Source organism: Oncorhynchus nerka, linkage group LG13 (assembly GCF_034236695.1).
Source record: "Oncorhynchus nerka isolate Pitt River linkage group LG13, Oner_Uvic_2.0, whole genome shotgun sequence".
Classification (NCBI taxonomy): domain Eukaryota; kingdom Metazoa; phylum Chordata; class Actinopteri; order Salmoniformes; family Salmonidae; genus Oncorhynchus; species Oncorhynchus nerka.
The window spans coordinates 98762349-98774860 of record NC_088408.1 but is presented as its reverse complement, the minus strand read 5'-3'; the positions used below and the strand labels follow the sequence as shown (position 1 = coordinate 98774860).

The 12512-nt window shown below is 46.1% G+C and overlaps 1 protein-coding gene across 1 annotated transcript in view; it reads left to right on the top strand.

Annotated features, from left to right (window-relative positions):
- Positions 1-12512, top strand: part of wdfy3 (WD repeat and FYVE domain containing 3) — a 252100-nt gene that overhangs the window by 68233 nt on the left and 171355 nt on the right. The window contains 6 exon segments of the mRNA XM_065026907.1: positions 3015-3185; positions 4539-4731; positions 5071-5257; positions 8019-8185; positions 8842-9017; positions 9203-9354. Coding sequence (XP_064882979.1) covers positions 3015-3185; positions 4539-4731; positions 5071-5257; positions 8019-8185; positions 8842-9017; positions 9203-9354 — 1046 coding nt within the window.

Below are 12512 nucleotides of genomic sequence, written 5' to 3'. Positions count from 1 at the left end.
GTGTGAAGACCAGGTCATTGCAAAACGGGACAGAACACTCTATTTCTATTGTCTCTGTGTCGAGCAGCTTTCTGCCCTGACTGGCTGACTGGCTGGCTGGCTGGCTGACTGGCTGACTGGCTGACTGACTGGCTGACTGACTGGCTGACTGACTGGCTGACTGGCTGACTGACTGGCTGGCTGACTGACTGACTGGCTGACTGGCTGGCTGACTGGCTTGCTGACTGACTGGCTGGCTGACTGGCTGGCTGGCTGGCTGGCTGGCTGGCTGGCTGGCTGGCTGGCTGGCTGGCTGGCTGGCTGGCTTGCTGACTGACTGGCCGGCTGGCTGACTGGCCGGCTGGCTGACTGGCTGGCTAGCTGACTGGCTAACTGACTGGCTGACTGGCTTGCTGACTGGCTGGCTGGCTGGCTGACTGGCTTGCTGACTGGCTGGCTGGCTGGCTGGCTGACTGACTGGCTTGCTGACTGGCTGGCTGGGATAATGGATGTGTGTGTGTTCCCTGCTCCGTTGTCGCAGACAGCTCGACAACACACATTCGTATATACACACACACACACACACACACACACACACACACACACACACACACACACGGAGAGCTCGGCGGTCTCAGAGAGTAAAACAAAGGGCCTCTGGGCGCCCTCCCTTCCACCTGACGTCATAGCAACAACAGCTCTCTCTCTCTCTCTCTCTCTCTCTCTCTCTCTCTCTCTCTCTCTCTCTCTCTCTCTCGGTTCATCCTCCAACACATTCTAAATTCTGCCTCCCCTCCGCTTCCCTCCCCTCTTTGCTCCGCTCTCCTCCACTCTCCACCCCTCCGCTCCCCTCCTGCTCCCCTCCCCTCTGCTCCCCTCTCTACTCTCCACCCCTCCGCTCCCCTCCCTTCTCTGCTCCCCTCCCCTCTCTGCTCCCCTCCCCTCCCCTCTCTGCTCCTCTGCCCTCCTCCCTCCTTTCTTTCCAGAAGAAAAATGTCTACAGTACACATATAACACCCAGATATACATAAAACAACACACGTTCTATATTTCATCTCCCTCCTGTCTTCCCTCGCTCACTCTTCCTAGTTTTGTAGCTGATGAATGACGGCATCCTCACTCACTCACTCACTCACTCACTCACTCACCACTCACTCACTCACTGACCTGACCTGACCTGACCTGACCTGACCTGACCTGACCTGACCTCTACACTGTCTTCCCGTCACCTGACTGCTCGTGATGGTGTGGAAAACTCCATGTAGTTACATATCGTAATATTGTTTCTGGAGAATATTATATTGATACTTTGACTACCAAGTATCCATTATTGTTGTTGTTGCTAGGTAGACTTAGTCGGCTGTAGCTGCGCCAAAAACTCTGGTATTTTCAATCCTATAGCTTTTTTTTTTTTTTAAATAGTTAGCCAACATGTTTTCAGTACTTTTTTATTTTCCTGTCTGATAAAGTAATTGTCTCATGGTTTTCTCTCTCTCTCTTGTCAACAATATGTCTGGAACAGCAAATAGCAATGCATCTCATATCGGTACCTAAGTATCGCGATATCATACCGTGATCGTCCCCTGGCAGTTCCCAGCCCTACTGACTGCACACATCCAGGACAGACTATTGAGATCTTCATTCATTCACCATTCAGCCCATTCACCTTCCCTGACTGCTTTCACTGGGGAGGGGGGGGTGTCTACCCTTCGAACCAACCACCCTCTACCGTCCCCTCCTCTACCGTTCAAACCAGCCACCCTCTACCGTCCCCTCCTCTACCCTTCGAACCAACCACCCTCTACTGTCCCCCCCCCCTCTACCCTTCAAACCAACCACCCTCTACCGTTTCTTCTCTCTGCTGCTTCCTCATCAAGAACACTCGTTTTTCCTCTCCTCTCCTCTCCTCTCCTCTCCCTGTGTTCTGTTCTGTTTTGCTGTGTGTGTCTTTGTGTTACTGCTCTTCTCAAAGATTCAGCGATATGAGTCCTCCCCCAGGCATCTCAGTAATGAATGGAGGGGAGCTCAGCTCACAGCACAGCAGCCTTGCACATATACACCTGTGTGTGTGTGTTTGCGTGAATCATTTACATGAATAAGCACGAACCCCTCTTTCTGTGTTTTTCCCTCTGCGTCAATAAACAGCCATGATTTTGACACACACACACACACACACACACACACACACAGGTTTGGGGAGAACTACTCTCATTACTGCCACTGAGCTGTCCCCAGTACAGGTTGACAGTGTTATCAAAGTTTAAAGCCTGCCGCATGAGAGAGACACACACACACACACAGTGCACACACACGGTGCACACACACACGCACAAACACGGTGCACACACACACACACACACACACACACACACACACGGTGCACACACACACACACAGTGCACACACACGGTGCACACACACACACACAGTGCACACACACGGTGCACACACACACGCACAAACACGGTGCACACACACACGCACAAACACGGTGCACACACACACGCACAAACACGGTGCACACACACACACACACACACACACACGGTGCACACACACACACACGGTGCACACACACACACACGGTGCACACACACACACACGCACACACACACACACACAGTGCACACACACACACACACACACACACACACAGTGCACACACACACACACAGTGCACACACACACACAGTGCACACACACACACACACAGTGCACACACACACACACACATGGTGCGCACACACACACACACACACACACACATGGTGCGCACACACACACACACACACACACATGATGCACACACACACACACACACACATATGGTGCACACACATGGTGCACACACACACACACACACATGGTGCACACACACACACACACACATGGTGCACGGAATGAACACACACACTTTTCACAGGTAAGAGTGAGTCACTGTCTGAGTACATAACTGGTAATTACAAGGCTGTTTTTGCTGGGGCTTTTAGTAACGTGTGTGTGTGTGTGTGTGTGTGTCTTTCTCCTCCCTGTAGAAAACGGTGGACTGTATGACCACCATGTCGGTGCCCTCCACCCTGGTGAAGTGTCTGTATCTGTTCTTTGACCTTCCTCACATGGCCGAGGCCCCTGGGGCCTCACAGACCCAGACCCCAGAGCTGCCCCAGGCTGACCGTCGGGCCCTGCTGCAGAAGGTCTTCGCACAGGTCTGTAATCAACCCCTATTCCCGAAACACTACTGCTTAGCCCCTTCTTCCTAGCCCCTATTCCCTAAACACTACTGCTTAGCCCCTTCTTCCTAGCCCCTATTCCCTAAACACTACTGCTTAGCCCCTTCTCCCTAGCCCCTATTCCCTAAACACTACTGCTTAGCCCCTTCTCCCTAGCCCCTATTCCCTAAACACTACTGCTTAGCCCCTTCTCCCTAGCCCCTATTCCCTAAACACTACTGCTTAGCCCCTTCTCCCTAGCCCCTATTCCCTAAACACTACTGCTTAGCCCCTTCCCCCTAACCCCTTTTTCCCAAACACTACTGCTTAGCCCCTTCTCCCTAGCCCCTATTCCTTAAACACTACTGCTTAGCCCCTTCTCCCTAGCCCCTATTCCCTAAACACTACTGCTTAGCCCTTCCATCCTGGCCTCTAGCTAATTGGGTTGAGGTGTATCCTGGTGAAGCTAATTGGGTTGAGGTGTATCCTGGTGAAGCTAATTGGGTTGAGGTGTATCCTGGTGAAGCTAATTGGGTTAAGGTGTATCCTGGTGAAGCTAATTGGGGTAAGGGGTATCCTGGTGAAGCTAATTGGGGTAAGGGGTATCCTGGTGAAGCTAATTGGGGTAAGGGGGGGTATCCTGGTGAAGCTAATTGGGTTGAGGTGTATCCTGGTGAAGCTAATTGGGGTAAGGGGTATCCTGGTGAAGCTAATTGGGGTAAGGGGTATCCTGGTGAAGCTAATTGGGGTAAGGGGTATCCTGGTGAAGCTAATTGGGGTAAGGGGTATCCTGGTGAAGCTAATTGGGTTGAGGTGTATCCTGGTGAAGCTAATTGGGGTAAGGGGGTATCCTGGTGAAGCTAATTGGGTTGAGGTGTATCCTGGTGAAGCTAATTGGGGTAAGGGGTATCCTGGTGAAGCTAATTGGGGTAAGGGGTATCCTGGTGAAGCTAATTGGGGTAAGGGGGTATCCTGGTGAAGCTAATTGGGTTGAGGTGTATCCTGGTGAAGCTAATTGGGGTAAGGGGGTATCCTGGTGAAGCTAATTGGGGTAAGGGGGTATCCTGGTGAAGCTAATTGGGGTAAGGGGGTATCCTGGTGAAGCTAATTGGGGTAAGGGGGTATCCTGGTGAAGCTAATTGGGGTAATTGGGGTATCCTGGTGAAGCTAATTGGGGTAAGGGGGTATCCCTGGTGAAGCTAATTGGGGTAAGGGGGTATCCTGGTGAAGGGGGTATCCTGGTGAAGCTAATTGGGGTAAGGGGGTATCCTGGTGAAGCTAATTGGGGTAAGGGGGTATAGTAAAGTGTTTTTAATGTTTAAAACGTGTTTATTACTGTGTTGTTATTAGATCCTGGTGAAGCTGTGTAGCTTTGTCTCTCCGGCGGAGGAACTGGCCCAGAAAGACGATCTCCAGCTACTCTTCTCTGCCATCACGTCCTGGTGCCCCCCCCACAATCTGCCCTGGAGGAAGAGCGCCGGCCAGGTCCTCACCACCATCTCACGACACGGACTCAGCGTCAACGTCATCAAGTATATCCACGGTGAGAGGTTTGGGGTTGGTTGTGTTGGCAAAATTCAGAAAACATTCCCATCATTTCCAGAAATCTTGTTGAGAGGTTTTCCACTTGTAATTTTAAAATAAATTCCTATTTTATTCCCTCCTAAATTTGTCAAGCCTCCAAACGGGAATTCTGGAAAATCTGTGCATTTTTGGGAACGTTTTCTGAATTCTTACAACCCTAAATGGTTGGTGTCTGTGTACCGAGAACATGCAGATGAATGGACGCGATGGATGGTGTGTGTGTGTTTGTGTGTTTGTGTGTGTGAGGCCATATTAACCTCCCTCCCTCCCTCCCTCCCTCCCTCCCTCCCTCCCTCAGAGAAAGAGTGCCTGGCCACATGTATCCAGAACATGCAGCAGTCAGATGACCTCTCACCCCTGGAGATCGTAGAGATGTTTGCCGGTCTGTCCTGCTTCCTGAAGGACTCCAGCGACGTCTCCCAGACCCTGCTGGACGACTTCAGGATGTGTCAGGGATACACGTTCCTCTGCGACCTCATGCTCAGGTAGGCTCATATTAGAGGTGTGTGTGTGTGTGCCCCTCCCAGTAGTGTAGAGATGTTCTGAACAGTGTTCTGATATTTTCCTCTTCAACATAGTGTGTTATGGTATTAACCCCTTCCTCTTCCTCTTCAACATAGTGTGTTATGGTATTAACCCCTTCCTCTTCCTCTACAACATAGTGTGTTATGGTATTAACCCCTTCCTCTTCCTCTACAACATAGTGTGTTATGGTATTAACCCCTTCCTCTTCCTCTACAACATAGTGTGTTATGGTATTAACCCCTTCCTCTTCCTCTACAACATAGTGTGTTATGGTATTAACCCCTTCCTCTTCCTCTTCAACATAGTGTGTTATGGTATTAACCCCTTCCTCTTCCTCTACAACATAGTGTGTTATGGTATTAACCCCTTCCTCTTCCTCTTCAACATAGTGTGTTATGGTATTAACCCCTTCCTCTTCCTCTACAACATAGTGTGTTATGGTATTAACCCCTTCCTCTTCCTCTTCAACATAGTGTGTTATGGTATTAACCCCTTCCTCTTCCTCTTCAACATAGTGTGTTATGGTATTAACCCCTTCCTCTTCCTCTTCAACATAGTGTGTTATGGTATTAACCCCTTCCTCTTCCTCTTCAACATAGTGTGTTATAGTATTAACCCCTTCCTCTTCCTCTACAACATAGTGTGTTATGGTATTAACCCCTTCCTCTTCCTCTTCAACATAGTGTGTTATGGTATTAACCCCTTCCTCTTCCCCTTCCTCTTCCTCTACAACATAGTGTGTTATGGTATTAACCCCTTCCTCTTCCTCTTCAACATAGTGTGTTATGGTATTAACCCCTTCCTCTTCCTCCTCTTCAACATAGTGTGTTATGGTATTAACCCCTTCCTCTTCCTCTACAACATAGTGTGTTATGGTATTAACCCCTTCCTCTTCCTCTACAACATAGTGTGTTATGGTATTAACCCCTTCCTCTTCCTCTTCAACATAGTGTGTTATAGTATTAACCCCTTCCTCTTCCTCTTCAACATAGTGTGTTATGGTATTAACCCCTTCCTCTTCCTCTTCAACATAGTGTGTTATAGTATTAACCCCTTCCTCTTCCTCTACAACATAGTGTGTTATGGTATTAACCCCTTCCTCTTCCTCTTCAACATAGTGTGTTATGGTATTAACCCCTTCCTCTTCCCCTTCCTCTTCAACATAGTGTGTTATGGTATTAACCCCTTCCTCTTCCCCTTCCTCTTCCTCTACAACATAGTGTGTTATGGTATTAACCCCTTCCTCTTCCTCTTCAACATAGTGTGTTATGGTATTAACCCCTTCCTCTTCCTCCTCTTCAACATAGTGTGTTATGGTATTAACCCCTTCCTCTTCCTCTACAACATAGTGTGTTATGGTATTAACCCCTTCCTCTTCCTCTGCAACATAGTGTGTTATGGTATTAACCCCTTCCTCTTCCCCTTCCTCTTCAACATAGTGTGTTATGGTATTAACCCCTTCCTCTTCCCCTTCCTCTTCAACATAGTGTGTTATGGTATTAACCCCTTCCTCTTCCTCTTCAACATAGTGTGTTATGGTATTAACCCCTTCCTCTTCCTCCTCTTCAACATAGTGTGTTATGGTATTAACCCCTTCCTCTTCCTCTACAACATAGTGTGTTATGGTATTAACCCCTTCCTCTTCCTCTTCCTCTGCAACATAGTGTGTTATGGTATTAACCCCTTCCTCTTCCTCTTCAACATAGTGTGTTATGGTATTAACCCCTTCCTCTTCCTCTTCAACATAGTGTGTTATGGTATTAACCCCTTCCTCTTCCTCTTCAACATAGTGTGTTATAGTATTAACCCCTTCCTCTTCCTCTTCAACATAGTGTGTTGTGGTATTAACCCCTTCCTCTTCCTCTACGACATAGTGTGTTATGATATTAACCCCTTCCTCTTCCTCCTCTTCAACATAGTGTGTTATGGTATTAACCCCTTCCTCTTCCTCTTAAACATAGTGTGTTATGGTATTAACCTTCCTCCTCTTCAACATAGTGTGTTATGGTATTAACCCCTTCCTCTTCCTCTTCCTCTACAACATAGTGTGTTATAGTATTAACCCCTTCCTCTTCCTCTTCCTCTTCAACATAGTGTGTTATAGTATTAACCCCTTCCTCTTCCTCTACAACATAGTGTGTTATAGTATTAACCCCTTCCTCTTCCTCTGCAACATAGTGTGTTATGGTATTACCCCCTTCCTCTTCCTCTTCCTCTTCAACATAGTGTGTTATGGTATTAACCCCTTCCTCTTCCTCTACAACATAGTGTGTTATGGTATTAACCCCTTCCTCTTCCCCTTCCTCTTCAACATAGTGTGTTATGGTATTAACCCCTTCCTCTTCCCCTTCCTCTTCCTCTACAACATAGTGTGTTATGGTATTAACCCCTTCCTCTTCCTCTGCAACATAGTGTGTTATGGTATTAGCCCCTTCCTCTTCCTCTTCAACATAGTGTGTTATAGTATTAACCCCTTCCTCTTCCTCTACAACATAGTGTGTTATGGTATTAACCCCTTCCTCTTCCTCTTCCTCTGCAACATAGTGTGTTATGGTATTAACTCCTTCCTCTTCCTCTTCAACATAGTGTGTTATGGTATTAACCCCTTCCTCTTCCTCTTCAACATAGTGTGTTATGGTATTAACCCCTTCCTCTTCCTCTACAACATATTGTGTGTTGCTTGTTTCACTATATTAAATGTACCCCCCCCTCCCCCCACAGATTGGAGCAGGCCAAAGAGGAGGACAGCAGTGATGCTCTGAAGGATCTGGTCAACCTAGTGACGCTTCTGACCACCTATGGCGTGACTGATCTCAAACCGGCCGGTCTCACCACTGGAGCCCCCTTCCTCCTGCCCGGCTTCGTACTCCCACAGCCTTCTGGGAAAGGTACAGTCGACCCGAGCGTCATCACGGCTCCAGTGTTTTACTCAGCCCACTGCCACACCTTCCTAGTTAACATCTTAAGCATAGAAATAGAGTCGGTAGGACGAGTTTCTCCATTTTAGTCAACAATTCCTTAATGGTTGCAGCCAGATTGCCATGGTATGAATAACATGCCGTTCAACAAATTCTATTTTTATGAGCTTGAGTCTCTGTGTGTGTGTTAAAACCAGAACTGTCCAGAATGTGTTAGTGTCATAGGAGTGGGTGGAGCTGTGCGCCTCAACAGGGAAGTGACACATTGTGATCAACAGGGAAGTCCGGTTGTCTGGGTGAAGCACTGACCTGTCCTCTGACTCGGCCTGCAGTTTAAATGGAAATCAAATCAAACTTTATTGGTCGCGTACACAATTTAGCAAGGTGGCAGGTAGCCTTGAGGTTAGCGGTTAGCGCGTTGGGCCAGTAACTGAAAGATCGCTGGTTTGAATATCCGAGCCGACAAGGTGAAGAATCTGCCGATGTGCCCTTGAGAAGGTCACCCATCATTTGCTCCAGGGACCTATCATGCTACTATGGCTGCCCCTGTAAAACAACACATTATGATTATTATTACATATTACTATGAAAACATTTGATTGATTGTCGGTCTGTGTCTCGTCCAGGCCACACGGTGAGGAACCTCCAGTCGTTCTCCGTCCTACAGAATGCCTTCCTGAGGGCTAAGACGTCACGGCTGACCGGCACGCTGCTGAACGCCATCGGCAACATCTACGCCGCCGACCACGCCAACTACTTCATCCTGGAGGCACAACACACACTCTCACAGTTCGCTGACAAGGTGTGTGTGTGTGTGTGTCTGTGTGTCTGTCTGTGTGTGTGTGTGTGTGTGTGTGTGTGTGACTGTGTGTTTGTGTGTGTTTGTGTCTCTCTGTGTGTGTCTGTGTGTGTGTGTGTGTGTGTGTGTTATATGTTATATGTTATGCAGCTATATGTTATTCTAAATAAAACCCCATCTCTTTCCAGGTTGCCAAGCTGCCAGATGCCCAGACAAAGTACTTTGACCTGTTGGAGTTTGTAGTGTTCAGTCTGAACTATGTTCCCTGTAAGGAGCTGTTCAGTGTCAGCGTCCTGCTGAAGGGCTCTACGTCATACACCTGCAGTATCACAGCCACCAGGTAGGGAAGAGTGTGTGTGTGTGCGCGGCTGCGTCTGTGTGCGTGTGTGTGGGAGCGTTCTTCACAATCAGCTAGGGCTGATTTAATTGATGGTTGCTAGGGCTGATTTAATTGATGGTTGCTAGGGCTGATTTAATTGATGTTTGCTAGGGCTGATTTAATTGATGTTTGTTAGGGCTGATTTAATTGATGGTTGCTAGGGCTGATTTAATTGATGGTTGCTAGGGATGATTTAATTGATGGTTGCTAGGTATGATTTAATTGATGGTTGTTAGGGCTGATTTAATTGATGTTTGCTAGGGCTGATTTAATTGATGTTTGCTAGGGCTGATTTAATTGATGGTTGCTAGGTATGATTTAATTGATGGTTGCTAGGGCTGATTTAATTGATGGTTGCTAGGGCTGATTTAATTGATGGTTGCTAGGTATGATTTAATTGATGGTTGCTAGGTATGATTTAATTGATGGTTGCTATGTATGATTTAATTGATGGTTGCTAGGGTTGATTTAATTGATGGTTGCTAGGGTTGATTTAATTGATGGTTGCTAGGTGTGATTTAATTGATGGTTGCTAGGGTTGATTTAATTGATGGTTGCTAGGTATGATTTAATTGATGGTTGTTAGGGCTGATTTAATTGATGTTTGCTAGGGCTGATTTAATTGATGTTTGCTAGGGCTGATTTAATTGATGGTTGCTAGGTATGATTTAATTGATGGTTGCTAGGGCTGATTTAATTGATGGTTGCTAGGGCTGATTTAATTGATGGTTGCTAGGGATGATTTAATTGATGGTTGCTAGGTATGATTTAATTGATGGTTGCTAGGTATGATTTAATTGATGGTTGCTAGGGCTGATTTAATTGATGGTTGCTAGGTATGATTTAATTGATGGTTGCTAGGTATGATTTAATTGATGGTTGCTATGTATGATTTAATTGATGGTTGCTAGGGTTGATTTAATTGATGGTTGCTAGGGTTGATTTAATTGATGGTTGCTAGGTGTGATTTAATTGATGGTTGCTAGGGTTGATTTAATTGATGGTTGCTAGGGCTGATTTAATTGATGGTTGCTAGGGATGATTTAATTGATGGTTGCTAGGGATGATTTAATTCATGTTTGCTAGGGCTGATTTAATTGATGGTTGCTAGGTATGATTTAATTGATGGTTGCTAGGGCTGATTTAATTGATGGTTGCTAGGTATGATTTAATTGTTTAATCAAAGTAATACATCTAAGAGTAGATGCCTACTTATCTGGTATCTAGTATCTGGTATCTAGTATCTGGTATCTAGTATCTGGTATCTGGTGTCTGGTATCTGGTGTCGTATCTGGTATCTAGTATCTGATATCGTATCTAGTATCTGGTATCATATCTGGTATCTAGTACCTGGTATCTAGTACCTGGTATCTGGTGTCGTATCTGGTATCTGGTATCTGGGATCGTATCTAGAATCTGGTATCGTATCTAGTACCTGGGATCTGGTATCTAGTATCTGGTGTCGTATCTGGTATCTGGTGTCCTATCTGGTATCTGGTGTCGTATCTGGTATCTGGTGTCGTATCTGGTGTTGTATCTGGTATCTGGTATCGTATCTGGTATCTGGTGTCTAGTATCTGGTGTCGTATATGGTATCTGGTGTCGTATCTGGTATCTGGTGTCGTATCTGGTGTCGTATCTGGTATCTGGTGTCGTATCTGGTATCTGGTGTCGTATCTGGTATCTAGTATCTGGTGTCGTATCTGGTATCTAGTATCTGGTGTCATATATGGTATCTGGTGTCGTATCTGGTATCTAGTATCTGGTATCGTATCTAGTATCTGCTGTCGTATCTGGTATAGTATCTTGTATCTGATGTCGTATCTGGTATCTGGTGTCGTATCTGGTATCTGGTGTCGTATCTGGTATCTGGTGTCGTATCTGGTATCTAGTATCTCGTATCTGGTGTCGTATCTGGTGTCGTATATGGTATCTAGTATCTGGTATCTGGTGTCGTATCTAGTATCTGCTGTCGTATCTGGTATCTGGTGTCGTATCTGGTATCGTATCTAGTATCTGGTATCGTATCTGGTATCTGGTGTCGTATCTGGTATCGTATCTGGTATCTGGTGTCATATCTGGTGTCGTATCTGGTGTCGTATCTGGTATCGTATCTAGTATCTGGTATCTGGTGTCGTATCTAGTATCTGCTGTCGTATCTGGTATCTAGTATCTGGTATCTGGTGTCGTATCTGGTATCGTATCTAGTATCTGGTATCGTATCTGGTATCTGGTGTCGTATCTGGTATCGTATCTGGTATCTGGTGTCATATCTGGTATCGTATCTGGTATCTGGTGTCATATCTGGTGTCGTATCTGGTATCTAGTATCTGGTGTCGTATCTGGTATCTAGTATCTGGTGTCGTATCTGGTTTCTAGTATCTGGTATCGTATCTGGTATCTAGTATCTGGTGTCGTATCTGGTATCTAGTATCTGGTGTCGTATCTAGTATCTGGTGTCGTATCTAGTATCTGGTGTCGTATCTAGTATCTGGTATCTGGTGTCGTATCTAGTATCTGGTGTCGTATCTGGTATCGTATCTAGTATCTGGTGTCGTATCTGGTGTCGTATCTGGTATCTGGTATCTAGTATCTGGTGCCGTATCTGGTATCGTATCTAGTATCTGGTATCATATCTGGTATCTAGTATCTGGTGTCGTATCTGGTATCGTATCTAGTATCTGGTATCGTATCTGGTATCTAGTATCTGGTGTCGTATCTGGTGTCGTATCTGGTATCTAGTATCTGGTATCTAGTATCTGGTGTCGTATCTGGTATCATTATCTGGTATCGTATCTGGTATCTAGTATCTGGTATCGTATCTGGTGTCGTATCTGGTATCATTATCTGGTATCGTATCTAGTATCTAGTATCTGGTGTCGTATCTGGTATCATTATCTGGTATCCTATCTAGTATCTAGTATCTGGTGTCGTATCTGGTATCTGGTATCGTATCTGGTATCTAGTATCTGGTATCGTATCTGGTATCTGGTGTTGTATCTGGTATCTAGTATCTGGTGTCGTATCTGGTGTCGTATCTAGTATCTGGTGTCGTATCTGGTATCATTATCTGGTATCGTATCTGGTATCTAGTATCTGGTATCGTATCTGGTGTCGTA